The 19,320-nt window shown below is 43.9% G+C and overlaps 1 protein-coding gene across 7 annotated transcripts in view; it reads right to left on the bottom strand.

Annotated features, from left to right (window-relative positions):
* cadps2 (Ca++-dependent secretion activator 2) overlaps window positions 1-19,320 on the bottom strand; it is a 371,627-nt gene that overhangs the window by 106,788 nt on the left and 245,519 nt on the right. For 4 of the 7 annotated variants that reach the window (XM_055650236.1, XM_055650235.1, XM_055650234.1 and 1 more), the window contains exons 15-16: window positions 15,344-15,407; window positions 12,741-12,864 (exon numbers count right to left, since the gene is read on the bottom strand). In XM_055650236.1, the coding sequence (XP_055506211.1) occupies window positions 12,741-12,864; window positions 15,344-15,407 (188 nt within the window). Of the gene's footprint in view, window positions 1-12,352; window positions 12,374-12,740; window positions 12,865-15,343; window positions 15,408-19,320 lie in introns of all 7 variants that reach the window. The other 3 variants (XM_055650231.1, XM_055650233.1, XM_055650230.1) reach the window with 1 other exon arrangement.

The raw sequence follows: 19,320 nt of genomic DNA on the forward strand, positions 1-19,320 counted from the left end.
ATCCTTGAGTTAGGTAGAGCTCTTAAAGATAGTGGAGTCAGGGGATATGGTGAAAAGGCAGGAATGGGGTACTGATTGTGGTTGATCAGCCACGATCACATTAAATGGCGGTGCTGGCTCGAAGGGCCGAATGGTCTATTGGCTGTGCCATCATTCCCATTGAGTACTGCCTCAGCGAAGTATAGTTTAGCTTAATTTAGAGATACAGCGTGGAAACAGATCCTTTGGCCCAGCGAGTCCGCACCGACCAGCGATAACCCCGTACACTAGCACCATCCTACACACGCTAGGACCAATTTACAATTAACAGAAGCCAATTCACCTACAAACCTGTACGTCTTTGGAGTGTGAGAGGCAGCCAGAGCACCAGTCATTGGGAAAACGAACAAACTCCATACAGACACCGCCCGTAGTCAGGGTTGAACGTGGGTCTCTGGCGCTGTAAGGCAGCAACTCTACTTCAGCGCCACTGCATGAATAGTCTACTGTTCTTACACTACAATTGTTGCACTTTTGTATTTATTTTTGATTGTTCTCATCCATAGTGTAATTTTACCAGATTGTATGCCAAGAATTTCACTGTACCAGAACACATGTGAGAATAAAGTGGCATTGATTCATTGACTCATTCTTCTCTCAATCTCGCACCTACTACACAATAAAAAAAACACATTTTCTTTTTGGCTGGAAGGTCTTCAACTTTAGACTTTAACTTGGTTTCTCTGCAAGTGTTGTTATGCCGCTCCAAGCTACTTTTTACGTCACGCCCAGAAGCACTCAACTGGTCACGGAACGCGGTCCCTGACTATATTAACAGTGGAAATGTGAAGCTATCTCGGAATGAATAAAGACTACCATGTCCATGCTCCTGCACAAAAAAAAGTCCCCTCTCGGAGAGCAGAGGGAGATCTTGCGGCAAGGTGTTGGTATATTGCATGGGGATGGACAACATGTATGAGTCTTCCTGAGCATGGTTAAACATGGGGAGACAGAACACTGGCATGGTGAGGCTGCAAGCCATGTGTGAACCGGCTGTACTGTGGTTACACACTTATCGTATGAGCCCGTGACCTGAATGAACTCAAGCCCAGCTCAATTCGAAACTATACAAGTATGCTGAGGGACTTGGCTTGTCTTTGGCTTGGAACCCTTGCCGCCTGGTCAGATATTTAAGAACCGCAACTTCTAATTCACACCATCACAGCTGAAGTATTCGATTTTGTGCGGTATTCAGCATTAAGGGGATCCAGACTCGAAATGTCATCTTTCCATGGTCCCCAGGGATGTTGCCTGAGCTGTTGTTACTCCAGCACTTTGTGTCTTTTTTTAGCTTAGTTTAGCTTAGAAATACAGCGCGTTAAAAAGGCCCTTCGGCCCACCGATTCCGCGCCGACCAGCAATTCCCCGTCCACTAGCTCTACCCAACACATACTGGGGACAATTTACAATTTTACCGAAGCCAATAAACCTATAAACCTGTATGTCTTTAGAGTGTGGGAGGAAACCGGAGCACCTGGAGAAAACCCACGCAGGTCACTGGGAGAAGGTACGAACTACGTACAGACAGCACCCATAGTCAGGATTGAACCCCGGTCTCTGGCGCTGTAAGACAGCAGCTCTACTGCTGCACCAACATTTTGTCATTCTTTTCAGTTAATGGATATCATTGCTACCTGCTGTAATTGTCAAGAACATTCTGTGTTACTAAAGTGGCCTTCAAATGATAAATTACTGTTGCAATAGGGCCACGGCAGACTCCATCTCCATGGCCTTACGTTCATCTCTGGAACATCTAGATAGCAGGACAGAATCATATTTATAGACTATTGTCTATATGGCAGTACCCCCCTCCTCGTAACTTTCTGACCCAGAGACCGCAATCAGTGAGGCTAGGAGACAAGACATCACCCATCATAGTTCTCACTGGAAGGATGCATTCTCAGCCCCTATCTATACTTCCCATACATTCATGACAGTGTGGCCAAAGTTCTGCTCTGACTCCATCTACAAGTTGGCAGAAGACACCACTGTAGTGGGCCGGACCGCGAACAGTGACGAGATAGACGACAGAGAGGGTGTGGAGAGCGTGGTAACATGGTATCAAGACAACAACCTCTCCCTCAATGTCAGCAAGATGGAGTTAGTTATTGACTTCCAAAAACACCCATCAATAGTGCCAAAGAGGAAATGATTGAGTGCTTCATGTCCCTGGGTGTAAATATTACCAACAATCTTTCCTCGACCAACCACCTTGAAGGTACAGCCAAAAAACGTACATCAACACCACGACTTCCTCGGGAGACCAAGGAAATTCGGCATGACTCCAACAACTCTCACCAACAACTATGGATGTACCGTGGAAAGCGTACTGTCGGGTTGCATCAAGGCTCGTTTTGGACCGCAAGAAATTGTAGGGAGTTGTGGATCTGGACCAGTCCAACACAGACCAGACTTCACACTGTTGTAGAGGTGCCCAGTCCATCACACAGTCCAGACTTCTCACTTCTGAAGAAAGTTCTCGACCCAAAACGTAACTCATTCCTTCTCTCCAGAGATGCGGTCTGAGTTACTCCAACATTGTGTGTCCAGCCAGACTAATCACCGTTGACTCTTTCCACATCTCACGCTGCCTCAGAAAAGCAGCCAGCATAATCAAGGACATTTTTCACCTCGGTCAGTCCACTTGGGGAGAAGATATAAAAGGCTGAAAGCAGACTACTGAACGGACCTCCCATATGTTTGGAGTTGTCCCAATCTTCCAACCTGCCTTCGTTGCAGACACTGGACTTTTCCCCCCAGTAACTGTAAACGTTGCGATGCCATGAAACTATATTCTGCTCTCTGATATTTTTCTATTTGCACTGTCTGATGTACGTGTGTAAGGCTTGGTCGTACTCGTGTACAGAGTGATCTGATTTAATTGGACAGCACGCAAACAAAAGCTTTTCATTGTATCTCGGTGCGCCCGAGAATAATAACCAATCTCAATGCCAATAATACGCAGTGGCAAGCACTAAACAGCACACATTCTAAGCACCTCAGCCCAGACTCCAGCTTTTCTTTAACTGTTCCAGTGAACAGCATTCCAGCAATGTAATGAGAGGTCAAGTGACAAGGCTGAATTTGCAAAACTAGCAATGAAAATGCCATTTTTTTACCCCATAGTAAGGAACAGCATTCTGCTTTTCAAACAGGAATCTTAACAGTGGAACTGTAGCACATGCCTATTTTGGTGAAAGGCTGAAAAGCCACTCAAATAATCGCACCAATCTGCAGTTGATTGTCTAGATTTCCAGGGTTAATGTAACTGCTGGCAATGAATGGCCTGCTTGAAGCAAGTTCACAATATTCAGACTGTTGTCTCTTTAGGCTGCAATCCTGGGACTACAACAGCAATCTTTTAAGTTCAATCATGTTTTGCTCTTCTCTTCTCTTGCTTTAATGTAATTATCAGGATCTGCTTTTGTTCAGTTTAGTTCAGAGTTACAGGGGGGGAAACAGGCCCTTCGGCCCATTAGGTTCATGCCGACCAGCTATCCCTGCACGCTAACACTATCCTACACACACTAGAGTCATAGACTGATACAGTGTTGAAACAGGCCCTTCGTCCCAACTTGACAACATGTCTCCTACACTAGTCCCACCAGCCCACGTTTGGTCCATTTCCCTCCAAACCTGTCCTATCCATGTACCCGTCTAACTGTTTCTTAAATGTTGGGATAGTCCCAGCCTCAACCACCTCCTCTGGCAGCTTGTTCCATGCACCCACCACCCTTTGTGTGAAAATGTTACCCCTCAGCTTCCTGTTAAATCTTTTCCCCATCACGAAGGGCAAATAAAATTTTACCAAAGCCAATTAACCTACAAACCTGTATGTTTTTGGAGTGCAGGAGGAAACCGAAGATCTCGGAGAAAACGGGCAGGTCACGGGGAGAAGGTCCAAACTCCGTACAGACCATCCTGACGTGGTCAGGAATGAACCCGGGTCTCTGGCTCGGCAAGGAAGCAACTCTACCATTGCACCACCGTGCCACCCTAATTTGTGACCACTCCACCTTCTCCGCATTTTCCTGTATTAATTTATTTTCTACCACCATGGGCATCGTGCATTGATCTGCACTAGCATCTTTTACTGTTGATTAGTTTAGTTTTCATTAGTTTAATTCAGAGATGCAGCGTGCAAACATGCCCTTCGGCCCACCGAGTCCATGCCGACCACAGACACCCGTTCACACTAGGTCTATGGTATCCCGTTTTTGCATCCACTCCCCACACACTAAGAACAATTTTAAGGAGGCCAGTTAACCTAAAAACAGCTAAGCGATTAATGCATAATTTCTGTAAAGTCGGGTGACTCCACCCGTTATGTTAGATTGGATTTGGGCCTCGGAATAATTTAATATAAAATAAGAGTCTATTGCTGTTCACACTACTGTGCCTGTTTCAGCACTTTGACCTGCAGCTTGTGATCTTTGTTTTCCAATGTCAGGCTCAACTTGGCGGCACAGTGGTGCAACTGGTGGAGCTGTTGCCTCACAGTGCCAAAGACGCAGGTTCGATCCTGACCTCAGGTGCTGTCTGGGCCTGTGACCGCGTGGGTTTCATCCGTGCATTTCAGTTTTCTCCCACATCCCAAAGACATGCATGTTCGATGATTAATTGCTCACAGGGCAGCACGATAGCACAGCCATAGAGTTGCTGCCTTACAGCGCAAGAAACCCGGGTTCGATCCTGACTACGGTTACTGTCTGTACAGAGTTTGGGCGTTCTCTTGTGACCCGCGTGGGTTTTTTTCGGGAGCTGCGGTTTCCTCCCACACTGCAACAATGTACGGGTTTGGAGGTGAATTGGCTTGGTATAATTGTAAATTGTCCCTAGTGTGTGTAGGATAGTGTTCGTGTGCGGGGATCGCTGGTCGGCATTGACTCGGTGAGCCGAAGGCCCTATTTCCATGCATCTCTACACTAAACTAAACTTATTAGCCTCTGTAAAATTGCCTCTAGCCTGGAGGGAGTGGAGGGGAACGAAGGATAACATAGAACTAGTGTAAAATGGTCAATGTTCAGCATGGACTCGGTGAGAGGAACAGACTGTCTCCATGCTGTATCTCTAAACTTGACATAAAAATTTCCATACCATTGTCTCTCCATACAACCAAGTCATTTTAAAATATTATACCTCAAGATAATTTGATGTAAACAATAAATTGTTCAATTGATCAAAGATTTGCATTTGTAATCATTTTTTATGGTGTGATTTTGATTCTTGAATAAACTACTGATGTGAATAAAGCGGGGGGAAACCGGTTTATTTTTCAATGCAACTGAGGAAAACACACTCTTTGGTTCTTAACCAGTCAGACTGTTAGTTAATCGAGCAATGTTTATTCTCTGACATGACTAACAATGTTATGTTTAGCATAAGCTTTCATTTCATTTTGTTCTTGCCAGTTAATAGCCTTTGTGCTTCTTCATATCTGGCAGCTTTCGTTCACAGTCTCTCGGAACAGCTATGCCGAGAGTCTGAGAGGCATCTATCTTTGCTGTGCAAAACTACTACTGCTAGACAGATGCATAGAACCCATTAAGATGAGCTATGAAATAAGCACTGACCTTGGTTATGATATGAGTAATACTAAGCTCCCAAAAGGCACACTCTAGTGAGGCTGTTACAAATCTGACACTAATCTTCATTTTATCATCATTAGCAATAGGTTTAAAACCCAATTATCTTTGCCAATTGCCAGCTTGTTAACACTAACCTTTTAAAAATCTAATCCCCAGAAACTGCTCTGTGTGGGAAGACCGCTGTAGTGGAGCCCTCTTTGGGCCGATCTTTGTTTAGTTTAGAGACACAGCGCCCTTTGGCCCACCGATGCCGAGCCGACCAGCGATCACCCATACGCTGGCAGTATGCTTACACACTGGGGACAATTTACAATCTTTACCCAAGCCAATTAACCTACAAACCTGCACGTCTTTGGAGCGTGGGAGGAAACCGGAGCACCCGAAGAACACCCACGCAGGTCATGGGGAGAACGTACATACAGGCACCGGTAGTCAGAATCGAACCTGAGTCTCTGGCGCCGTAAGGCTGCAACTCTACCGCTGCACAACAATAGGGAAACGAGACGTCATCTCAAACAACAATTGATTTTAAGAGATCTCCTTGGGGCGATGTGGCAATGAAATAACGGAAGGGAAAGAAAGCCTTGGCACTTGCCTCACACAAGGGCGTTTTCTGTCACGCAACAGGATAGGAGGAAAGATCTTTAATGCTTAATTAAGATAATCCCAACATGCAGAAGCCACGCAGATCAACTACACCCTACGTCAACTACATTGCCAAAGGTTGCTGGAGAGAAAAAGGAAATGAGTACGGTACTTGTGTTTTGCCTGGAAATGCCACTTTGCTTCAGATAGGCCGCGCTGGTCTGCTTTTGGGCTGGCAAAAGCTGCCAGGGAAACTGCTTTGACTTGGGTGACAGCACTGTGATGTTCCGGCGAGGAAGATGGGGTTTTAATGTGTACATAAAAAATAAAAAAAAGAACGAGGGAGAGAGAACAAACGACAACCATGTAATAGAATAATGAAGAGGCTGATGCAAAGGAAAGCAATGAAGCATAAACGCACAATATCTTAAAAGAATGCACGCCGCTGAACTGCACTGAGACCACTGGCTCCAGGCAGCTCAGGCAGTTCAATTAACAGCGTTGGCAGTATAATGGGAGTGTTGGTTAAAGGGCACTTTGAACAGTTGTAGTAATGGAAATGCAAGTCTCAACAGAGCTGTTCAATTATTGTGAAACAAGCATTGGACAAAATAATGGGGGGGGGGGGAAAGCACTTAAACGTGCAAATGGGTGACCGGTAGTGAACAACAGGCCAGTCAGGCCACATAGCAAGGCTGCAGGAGCATTGAAAAGGTGCAGCTGAATCGATAAACTGGAGAGAGCGAGGCTCAAGTGGCTGGTGCAAATGATCAACCTTGGAGTAAGTACAAAGATAGCATTACTTTTCAGAAATCCTCAATGCATTCAGCGGGACCACACTGTGGGTTCAAAACCACTCCTGTCTGACTGGCGTGTTAAAGGGGGCTGTCAATGGGAAACAGTTCTCAGCAGAGACATATGTTATATGAATCATCCTATTCGCAATACGGAATGGAGTGTGAACATACCTTACGGTGTTCTACATCCCACCCTCTTTACATTTTATGATATCCGTGCCATATTGATTGGACCCACGGCTATTGGATGATGACGTTTAGTTTAGTGATACCCCGTGGAAACAGGCCCTTCGGCCCATCGAGTCCGTGCCGACCAGCGATCCCCGCACACTAACGCTATCCTACACACACCAGGGGCAACTTATAATTATACCAAGCTAATTAACCTACAAACCCGCAACGTCTTTGGAGTGCGGGAGGAAACCAGAGATTCCGGAGAAAACCCACGCAGGTCACGGGCAGAACGTACAAACTCCGTAGTCAGAACCCGCGGTCAGGATGGAACCCGGGTCCCTGTTGTTATAAGGCAGCTACTCGTGTCGCTTGTGCTTCAGAAACTTCCCTAAGAGCTACTGAATTTGGATGACATGAAAGACTCGATATTTTGGGCACGGGATATTCTTGGAAGGAATAGTATTTTTAACTTTTGCCAGCGAAGGTAGTTCAGGCAGGGACTATCCCAATGTTTAAGAAACAGTTAGGCAGGTACATGGATCAGACAGGTTTGGAGGGATATGGGCCAAGAGCAAGCAGGTGGGACTACTGTAGCTGGGACATGTTGGCCATTGTGGGCAAATTGGGCCGAAGGGTCTGTTTCCACACTGTAGCACTTTGTGTGTGGGAACTTGATGTGAGGGGGTCTGCCACTGGGAACTCTGGGCTAAAATGGTCCTCAGAGGACAGTGATAAACCAATCTAAACCTCTGGCAGGTTATGGGGAGAAGGCAGGAGAATGGGGTTAGGAGGGAGAGATAGATCAGCCATGATTGAATTGCGGAGTAGACTTGATGGGCCCAATGGCCTAATGAACATGAATTGGGTTTAAGTGGCAAAATAATTTGCCGTTCAGATGAACTGGAGCCATGGCATTGTGCTTGCACCCCTCAGACTTCCAACATGGTGAGTTCCTGCTCTGGAAATGTTGAGTGGGGGTTGGAGAGCAAGTCTGAGTAACTGTCGCAAATAGGTCATTATAATGAAAAGAGTAAAATCCTAGACAATTATCAAATGCTCATTCCCCATGGGGGTAAATGAATGCTGTAAAGCACCCTGTAGGGTGGGGGGAAATAAAGATGCCTCTTATTAAAGAAGGAACCAAACTATCAGCTTGATGACAATATGCACTACTTTTAATGTGTAGGAAGGAACTGCAGATGCTGGTTTAAACCGAACATAGACACAAAATGCTGGAGTAACTCAGTGGGACAGGCAGTATCTGGAGAGAAGGAATGGGTACGTTTCGGGTTGAGACCCTTCTTCAGACGAAACGGGTGACATTTTGGGTGGACTAGAAAGGTCTCGACCCGAAATGTCACCCATTCCTTCTCTCCAGAGATGCTGCCTGTCCTGCCGAGCTACGCTAGCTTTTTGTGTCTATCATTTGCATTATTCCTAGCATCTTTTTATTTGAACCAATTTCGGTGCATTTTATACTTTGCGATAAACTAGGAAAAAAATGTTTTTTTCAAACCGTTTTTATTTTTGTAGATGTTGAACTTAATGTGGTCAAAATTCCTATGTGGAATACCTTGAATGAACCTGTTGGGGTGTGAGAATGCGACCTTCACTGTGTCAACCTGTTTTGACTAATGCAATCAACCGGACGTGCACAAACAAATAAATTAAATAGAACAAGTTGTCCTCCAACTTTAGGCTGTGCACGCCTCACGCAAGCAGAAGAAGAAGATGAGTGAACCTGTTTAAACTAAGCACGCTGATGAGGGAGTTGAAACAGTGTGCAAAGCAACATTGCACAAACCTGTTAAGTAGCAAGCTATTGAAAGGAAATGAAAGTTATGAGTTGAATCTCACTAATGGATCAGAGTGTGAGCTAACACTCATTAATACACAAAGCTCTTATTTGCTTTGATAATAATTAACATCATTTGATAACATTTTTGGCTTTGGCCAATTAGCACACATAAATCATTTTCCTATTCCACATTATGGAACAAATTACTTTTCATTATGGATTCGCATTTACTATTTTTAGCCCCAGTGCGTTCCACCTTGTAGATCTCATGAGATGTCGTTAATATGCCTAGCTGTTAAATCTCTGTAGATTTTGTTCAATTATACATGTCGTCTCAGAGCATCCTGTTTACAAATGAATTATCTAGATGTGTTTCACTTGCAGCATTAATCTTGTGTTAATATTAGGACCACTATCAATCCTTCTACAATGGCCCAGACAGATTTCCTGTGTTGTGAAATGATGAGTGGCAGGGATAGGGTAGACAGTCACAGTCTTTTTTCCCACGATGAAAATAGCAAGCATCGAAGGGCACAGCTTTAGGTGAGAGGGGCAGAAGTTTAACGGAGATGTGCGGGGCATGTTTTTTTACACAGAGGGTGGTGAGTGCCTGGAATACGTTGCCGGGGGATGGTGGTGAAGGCAGATATGGTAGTGGCGTTTAAGATGCCTTTTTTAGAGGTACATGGATGTTAAGGGAATGGAGGCAGAGAGATTATGTGCAGGCAGAAAAAGGATAATCTTAGCATCATGTTCGGCTCAGACATTGTGGGCCAAAGTGCCTGTTCCTGTGCTGTACTGTTTTATGTTCTATGTTCACTGATAGTACAAATGCGCACTGCGGCTGCTGTCTGTACTGAGTTTGTATGTTTTCCATGTGACTGCGTGGGTTTTCTCCGGGTGCTCCGGATTCCTCCCACACTCCAAAGACATACAGGTTTGTGGTAATTGGCTTTGGTAAAATTGTAAAATGTCTCTAGTGTGCAAGATAGTGCTAGTGTACCGGCTGATCGCTGGTCGGCACGGACTTGGTGGGATGTTCCTACATAGTATCCCTAAAAGTCTAAAGTGAAAGTATTGATAAATGCACACCTCTTTACTTATGGACCACAAAATATGTAATTCCTTCTCAAAATGTAAATGTTCATTTTAGTGAAATCTATTGTGAGGAAGCTGCTATTTGGAAAGTTTTTAAATTACCCTTAAACTCAATTTTATTTCTTAGTTTAAGTTCTAGAGAAACAACGCATATTTTAGCCCTTCGGCCCACCGAGTCCACGTCAGCCAGCGATCCCCACACACTAACACTATCCTACACACACTAGAGACAATTAGCCAAATTTTACCAAAGCCAAATAACCTACAAATCTTTGGAGTGTGGGAGGAAACCTGAGCTCCCAGTGAAAACCCACGCAGGTCACGAGAAGAACGTACAAACTCCGTAAATAACCTTTCTATATATTACAAAAATTCTCATCTTGTTTATTTGGATGTCTGCGTGTGAGTGAGATCCTGAAAATTACGCCAAAACGGAACACGATAGCGCTCACAATTGTCTTGTGGTGTGTTTTCATCAAGTTTCGTTCGGATTGATGTTATATTTTACAAGTTATTCACATTTTCAACTTTACAATATCCAGTTTGGGAAAGAATGACTTGAACACTGCAGCAGCAGTTGCAATGGCAGTTACAGCTATGATGTCACAATGGAATCTCATTTGTCACAATGTTACAATCACAGAACACTGAGTCCTGGTAGATGGAGGTTGAACAGGATGGGGAGGGAGTGCTGGGGGAGGCAGGGGAAATGGAATTGGATTTATTTTTTTTAAGTCCTAGCAGCAAGTGCTTTTATTTTATTTTATTTGAACTTTAAAAAGAGGGAGGATGAAGTGGAAGAGGAGGAAGTGCAGGGGGATAAGGGGAAATGAACCGCCCCTGCGCAGTTGGGGGCTATGGGTGAGTGGTGGAATATTGCTTTGGGGGAACGGGTTGCGTTTGGGGAACGGTGAGTGGTGGAATATTGTGTTGGGGGGACGGGTTACGTCGGGGGACCAGACCTCCCGTGTGACATTATTTAATCATTTTAAAATTTAAATAATTTAAAAACTTTCAGACAAATTAGTTTTAAAATTATATAGATGACTTAATCAATGACTTAACTGTTATATTTTAAGAAAATATAATTTAAATTATTAGGCAGAGTAATTGAAATGTATTAAAGTATTTGAAAAAATCTGAATGAAAATATTAAATTAAAATAAAGCAACATTAAAATAAAACATTAATGAACAAATCGTGTATCGCAAAATCAATTTTAAGAAAATTGAAATATATTAGCACTAACTTGCTACCTTACCACTATTCTAGTCCACTAACAGCAGTGGAATAAAACAAGATTTTCCAGATCTAACCAGGGCACTATCCTAATGGAGTGTGAAGAAGGGTCTCGACCCAAAATGTCACCCATTCCTTCTCTCCAAAGATGCTGCCTGTCCCACTGAGTTACTCCAGCTATTTGTGTCTATCTTCGGTTTAAACCAACATCTGCAGTTCATTCCTGCACATGGATTCATTTGTTGCCTGCACTGATTTCTCCTGGTCTTTTCTTGCTTCCAGTTCCCACCCCCTCCTACAATCAGCCTGAAGAAAGGTCCCGACCCGAAACATCACCACTCCATTATCTCCAGAGATGCTGCCTGACCCTTTGAACTACTCCAGCATTTTGTGTCTATCCTCGGTGTAAACCAGCATCTGCAATTCCTTCCTACTCCAGCACTTTGTGTGTAACCTTGCACAAGTCTAACGGGTGAATTACCCAGTTAAATCGCTGAGGAACTGACACAGTTTTGCTTGCTGCTGCCGGACCCCGAGTGGGCATTTTGGATTCTCCGAGTTGCTAAATTGAACAGTGAAAAGCTTCTGAAAAGCTCGGGATTTCTACACCCTTGAGAACTTGCAAGGAAATCCTGGACTCGCTAGGGGATATTGCTGGAACCAAAACAAGAAGTACATGGTATCTTTCCACAAAATGCTGCCCTCTATATTTGGGGACATCAAGATATTAATAACATTCTTGCTTCAGTTGAAAGAAAGACACGCTGAAATACAATCCGGGTGAAATATCTGGGAGATATTGAGTGAAGTTGCTTCGGAGGTATAATCATCCATTGATGCATAGAGACAAAAGGCTGGAGTAACTCAGCGGGTCTGAAGAAGGGGTCTCGACCCGAAACGTCACCTATTCCTTTTCTCCAGAGACACTGCCTGACCCGCTGAGTTACTCCAGCTTTTTGTGCCTATCTTGGGTTTAACCGAGCGTCTGCAGTTCCTCCCTATACATCTATTGATGCATTCTGGCTTCCATTTACCTGGGTCTTTTCCATGTGCTGCTTGAAGTGGCAGAAAGAGGGAAGATAAAGAGGAGAATGTAAATTAGGCATTAATGATTAAAAAGACCATAACGTAAGGCCATGTAAAATAACAAGAACAAGTTACTTAGCGAGGTCTTCACAAATGACTGGAAAAGAGGAAAGCTCTGTTGAAAGGGTTTCAGCTCTGGAAGTAAACCCCATGAGGCAGATTAAAGTTGTGAATAGAAGATACTACAGTTCACCAGCTGGGATTTTAATGAGACATTTGCATTTGCAGTGGCCTGGGTTTTGCTCAATGGGAGAAAAGGCCTGTCACAGAGTGTTCATTTAATGGACCCGTTTCTCCCTCTCGACTGCACGCGGTAGTTATATCAGAAACACCAACCTTCTATTTTGGCATATTCCGAAAGATGAGAGTAGTTGATCAAAGCAGACTTCTCCAGACACTTCCGCACCACTTTCTTGACATCCTCAGGTGGAACTGGGGTGGCTATGTCTTTCATCAGTACCTTTATCAAAGGAAACAATCAATTGTATTTAAAGAAAGGTATGACTGGCACAGTGGCGAGCGGTGAAGCTGCTGCTTTTCAGCCAGAGACCTGGGTTCGATCTGAACCACAGGTGCTTAGCGTCTGTATGGAGTTTGTACGTTCCCCCCGTGACCTGCGTGGGTTTTCTCCGAGTCCTTCGGTTTCCTCCCACACTCAGTGGCGGACTGGCCAGAGTGTCAGCTTGCCCGATGGCAAGTGGGCCCCTGATGAAGTGATAGCAAGTGATGGCAAGTGGGCCCCTGATGAAGTGATAGCAAGTGATGGCAAGTGGGCCCCTGTTAAATGATAGCATTGTAGTTGTGGGTGGGCACCCTTTGTCTCCTGGCAACCAATATCTTTAGACCCAGACCGCCACTGCCCACACTCCAAAGCCGTACAGGTTTGCTTGGTATAAATGTAAAATTGTCACTGGGGTGCGTAGGATAGTGTTATGGTGCGGGGATCGCTGGTCGGCGCGGACGTGGCGGGCCGATGGGCCTGTTTCTGCGCTGTATCTCTCACCAAAAACAAATTATAGAGCAGGATATTTAACACGAGCAAAAATTCTTTACAGATGCATTAAGTGTAAGAAAAACCATGAAAGAACGAAAGCTACAAATTCAATTTGGTCTAGATGTCACGATCGCTGTCATGGAACCAGGATCGCCAGTCAATCAGAGCTGAGAACTAAACGCACAAGGTCATAACTGCTGAATGAAAGACAGGGACAATCGTAAGTGGAATGGAGTAACGTTCTCATTAAAATGAAACTGCTTCAATGACAAAAGATTAGAGAATGAGAGATGCCGGCTTTCGAGACTTCATGGTCTTTTAAAGAACTTAAGGAATTGAAGATTGTAGTTAAAGTTGTGTAATGACCCTTAACTACTAGATATCAGCTGGCTGAATCAATAAGCAATAAGGCAGTACAGGTTTCATACAGGACAGAACAGCAGGTGAGCTCATGTCAAGAAGGACATGCATTTTCATGATAGTTATATCCAACACGTCCCTGAATCAAAAAGGGTGAGATCACGTGAGGTTTTATTATTGGTAATGTCAAAGACTAGAGGGCACGGCTTTAAGATGAGAGGGGCAAAGTTTAAAGGAGATGTGAGGGGAAAACGTATAGAGATGAGCATTACAAGATTTTATTACAAAGAGGCTGATGGGTGCCCTGAACAGGCTGTCACATCTGTTAATGGAGGCGGATACAATAGTGGTGTTAAGAGGCTTTTGGATAGCCACATGCAGGGAGTTTGGTTTAGTTTAGAGATACAGCGCTGAAACATAGAAAATAGGTGCAAGAGGAGGCCATTTGGCCCTTCAAGCCAGCACCGCCATTCATTGTGAGCATGGCTGATCATCCACAATCAGTAACCCATGCCTGCCTTCTCTCCATATCCCTTGATTCCGCTGGCCCCTAGAGCTCTATCACAATGAATGGCGGTGCAGGCTCGAAGGGCCGAATAGCCTCCTCCTGCACCTATTTTCTATGTTTCTAAAACTCTATTTTAAATTCATCCAGTTAATTGGCCTCCACTGCCTTCCATGGCATAGAATTCCACAAATTCACAACTCTCTGGGTGAAAAAGTATTTTCTCATCTCAATTTTAAATGGCCTCCCCTTTATTCTTAGACTGTGGCCCTGGTTCTGGACTCCCCCAACATTGGGAACATTTTTCCTGCATCTAGCTTGTCCAGTCCTTTTATATTTGTATATGTTTCTATAAGATCTCCTCTCACCCTTCTAAATTTCAGTGAATACAAGCCCAGTCTCTCCAATCTTTCCTCATATGACAGTCCCGCCATCCTGGGGATTAACCTTGTGAACCTACGCTGCACTCCCTCAATGGCAAGGATCAGAATTCTGGCAATGTGAAAACGCACACCTCCAAATTCAGGGAGAGTTTCTTCCCAGCTGTTATCAGGCAACTGAACCATCCTATCACTAACTAGAGAGCGGTCCTGAGCTACCATCTACCTCATTGGAGACCTGCGGACTATCTTAATCGGACTTTACCTTGCACTAAACGTTACTCCCTTGAAGGGCCGTCCCAATTTCACAACCTAATTCACGACCTTTTTTTACTCGTGGACATTTTTCATCATGTTGAAAAAACGCCCCGACCTACTTGATGCCACGAGTACCTACGACTAGCATTACGACCTACCTACGACCACATGACGACCATGTTGTGAGTACGAGTCAAGGGCAAACTCGGCAGAGGTCGTGAATTAGGTCGTGAAAGTGGGACAGGCCTCTTATCCTGCATCTGTAGAGTGTGTACAGCTTGACTGTAATCATGTGCAGTCTTTCCGCTGACTGGATAGCAGGCAACAAAAGCTTTTCACTACGCATCGGTACACGTGACAATAAACCAAACTGAATTAAACAAAACTAAAAAGCATGCAAACAAACATCGAATTTACATTTTCCATGATAATTTGAACCTACCCTTTCTAGCAACGAGAGGGTGGCTTTGAGTGCTCCTTCTGGTCTTCCGAAAGGGAAACAGTACCTAGGAGAGTAACAAAAGGATTGAGATGTCTTAAAGTTAAACAGCAATAAACAACATGGGTCAGGGCAGACTTCAGCATGGCTTGCTACAGACTTCCATGTAATAGGCTACACCAATACTGAATCACCAGGGAACAGATTGTACTTGATTAAAACAAATTGCATTACATTTATGTTTGCATGGGTATATTTTTTTTACTTCAAAAAATTAACTCAATGATAATTATAGTCTATAAAAATGTGCTTTAAAATTGGTTAATGATAAGATAGTTAATTTGAAGGGCGACATCCCTGGAGACTGAATAGCAACATGAATCTTGAGAATAATTCAAAAACTGGAAGATTCATTTACCTGAAGGCACACTTGTAGCGGCTTGTACTCGCTAGAATTTAGAAGATTGAGGGGGGGGGGGTCTTATAGAAACTTACAAAATTCTTAAGGGATTGGACAGGCTAGATGCAGGAAGATTATTCCCGATGTTGGGGAAGTCCAGAACTAGGGGTCACAGTTTAAGGATAAGAGGGGAGTCTTTTAGGACCGAGATGAGAAAATCATTTTTCACACAGAGAGTGGTGAATCTGTGGAATTCTCTGCCACAGAAGGTAGTTGAGGTCAGTTCATTGGCTATATTTAAGAGGGAGTTAGATGTGGCCCTTGTGGCTAAAGGGATCAGGGGGTATGGAGAGAAGGCAGGTACAGGATACTGAGTTGGATGATCAGCCATGATCATATCGAATGGCAGTGCAGGCTCGAAGGGCCGAATGGCCTACTCCTGCACTTATTTTCTATGTTTCTATGAGAGTAATTAGATATTTGGAGGCTTTGCAGCTGAACTGTTCTAGGTATATTCAGATTATCACATAGTCATAAATCTAAACTCTGGTCTTATTGGCAACCCACACCCACTCATTTCTACATGTGAGGTGTTGACCTTGATGGATCTGTAGACCAAAATCAGTGGCTTTACAAAGAAACTCTGCAGGACTTACTCCTATTTCTGACTTGCGTTCTCAATTATGCAGCCTGTTTAGTATGAACAGCATGTCAGTATTTAATGGAAGAATGGTCTCGACCCGAAACGTCACCCACTTCTTCCCTCCAGCGATGCTGCTTGTCCCGCTGAGTTACTCCCACATTTTGTGTCTATCTTCAGTATTTAATGCCTTTTGCATCAATTGGCCTGTGAAATGCTCACCATAATTAATCTAACACCTGATCAAACACTTATTGTGGCTATATGTTATGCAATGAATTTCTAAGGGGTTTCAGCACTAGAGGTACTGCCTTACACCGCCAGAGACCCAGGTTCGATTCTGACCACGGGTGCCGTCTGTATGGAGTTTTTACGTTCTCCCCGTGACCGCCGGTTCTCGCGCACTCCAAAGATGTACAGGTTTGAGCGTTACTTGGGTTTGGTAAAATTGTAAATTGCCTCTAGTGTGTCGGATGGTGATAGTGCACGGGGATCGCTGTTCGGCGCCGACTCGATGGGCCGAAGGGCCTGTTTCTGCACTGCATCTCTATGCTAAGCTAAGTTAAGCTGAACCAAAATGGACATTAGGAGCAGAAACACCTCATGAATTGGTGAGGAAGTTTCACCTTAGAAATATTAGATTCGTTTTAAAAAAAAAAAATAAAAAATTACTGGAATATAATTGGGCAGAGTTGGGAAAGAAAAAGAGATGGAAGTTAAATATTAGGATTATTTCATCATATTCTAAATGTACAATGCAGATAGAGAGGAATAATATTGCAGCAACACAATCACCTACGATGTCTGAAAGGCTTTTTCCTGCAAAATTAGTTTCATTGTGTGAAGTGAAAACATTTGCAGCATATGACAGGAAAATAGATATTTCTCTGATTTTAATGACAACAATTTTTTATTAATATTCCAGACCACAACTGTTGGTGAATTTCCATGTGCTGCAGGAAAGGTGGTTTACATGATCATTTCTCCAATTGAAGGAAAGACATTCATTTCCAGCTGCATTGAAAGATTGTGAACGCTTCTGCGAGCAACGCATTTTGTAGAGCGGCAGAGTGGCACAACTGCAAGAGCCGCAGCCTCACAGCGCCAGAGACCCGGGTTCGATCCTGACCTTGGGCACTGTCTGTGTTGAGTTTGCACGTTCTCCCCGCGACTGCGTGGATTTTCTCCGGGTGCTCCAGTTTCCTCTCACATCTCAAAGACGTGCGGGTTTTTGTAGGTTAATTGGTCTCTGTAATATTGGCCCTCGCGTGCAGGGAGTGGGTGAGAAAGTGGAAAAACATCGAACTTGTGTGAATGGTTGACTGATGATCAGCATGGACTCTGTGGGCCAAAGAACCTGTTTGAGAGTGGTGAATCTCTGGAACTCTCTGCCGCAGAGGGTAGTCGAGGCCAGTTCATTGGCTATATTTAAGAGGGAGTTAGATGTGGCCCTTGTGGCTAAGGAGATCAGAGGGTATGGAGAGAAGGCAGGTACGGGATACTGAGTTGGATGATCAGCCATGATCATATTGAATGGCGGTGCAGGCTCGAAGGGCCGAATGGCCTACTCCTGCACCTAATTTCTATGTTTCTATGTTTCCACATTTGTCTCTCTAAAGTACACTTTCGTTTCTTCTTAACCAAGTGATTGAAAAATATATCAGACAACAATTAATGCAGAAAAAACTCTAAGTTAGTTAGGCCACACTTAACGCATTAGACCTTTGTTTTATAAAATGTTTATCACATATGGTAGAAAAATTGCAACAAAATAATTAACAAACAAATTGGAATGCAGTCAAAGATTGGTTAACAACCTGCAACTTATGTCAGAATCAGTTAAAAGTATGTCAGAATAAATTACTACACCGAGTCAAGTATTCAGATAGCTTTTTCTCTACTGAAATGTAGTAAAATTGAACTGCAGGTGCTGGTTTATACCAAAGATTCAATGGTCAATCAATGGTTTCATGTACTGAGGAACTGTGGAATTCTTTTTTGTGTCCAGTTCAACACAAGTATCACTTTACATAAGCAACTAGATACATCTTAGATAAGCATCCCAGATCCAGTTCAAGTGTATAATACCAGATTCCAATGGATTGTACGCAAACACAGATTTTCACTGTGCCTCGGTATATAGATAATGACAATGAAGTATCCTGATCATCATTCTGGATCTGTAGGAAGGAACCACAGATAATGGCTTAAACCAAGGGTTCCCAACCTGGGGTAAATGTTCCCTACCCCAGGGGGTAGATTTGTTGATTCTGGATTTGTACATATTTTTTCTCATTGACTGACTGTGTTTGGTTCTGATATACCGGTATCTGTTCATCATTAGTTGTTCTTAAATAAGTGAAATAACATTGATATGTGCTGTTAAAGTTGCCAGGGGTGAACGGGATGAAAAAAGTTGAGTTTAAACCAAGAAACGTCACCTATTCCTTTTCTCCAGCGATGTTGCCTGACTCGCTGAGTTTCTCCAGCTTTTTGTGTCTTTCATTCTGAATCTGTCAGGAACTTATCACATTTTTTTTGGTTTAGTTTAGCGTTACGGCAGGGAAACAGGCCCTTCGGCCCATCGAGTCTGCACCAGCCAGCGATTCCCATACACTAACACTATCCTGCACACATTAGGAACAATTTACAATTATACCAAGCCAATTAGCCATTAGCAAACCTGTACGCCTTTGGAGTGTGGGAGGAGACCGGAGCTCCCAGAGAAAACCCACGCAGGTTACAGGGTGAACGTGCAAACTCCGAACAGACAGCAAATGCAGTTGTGATCGAACCTGTGTCTCTGGCGCAGTAAGGCAGCAACACTACCGCTGCACCACTGTGCCGCCACCACCGTGATTCATGTTTTGGGTCAATGGGATCTGCATCTTGGTCGGCATGGAGTGCACCTCCAGATTCAGGGACAGTTTCATCCCAGCT

This window comes from Leucoraja erinacea, chromosome 19, assembly GCF_028641065.1.
Source record: "Leucoraja erinacea ecotype New England chromosome 19, Leri_hhj_1, whole genome shotgun sequence".
Taxonomy (NCBI): Eukaryota; Metazoa; Chordata; class Chondrichthyes; order Rajiformes; family Rajidae; genus Leucoraja; species Leucoraja erinaceus.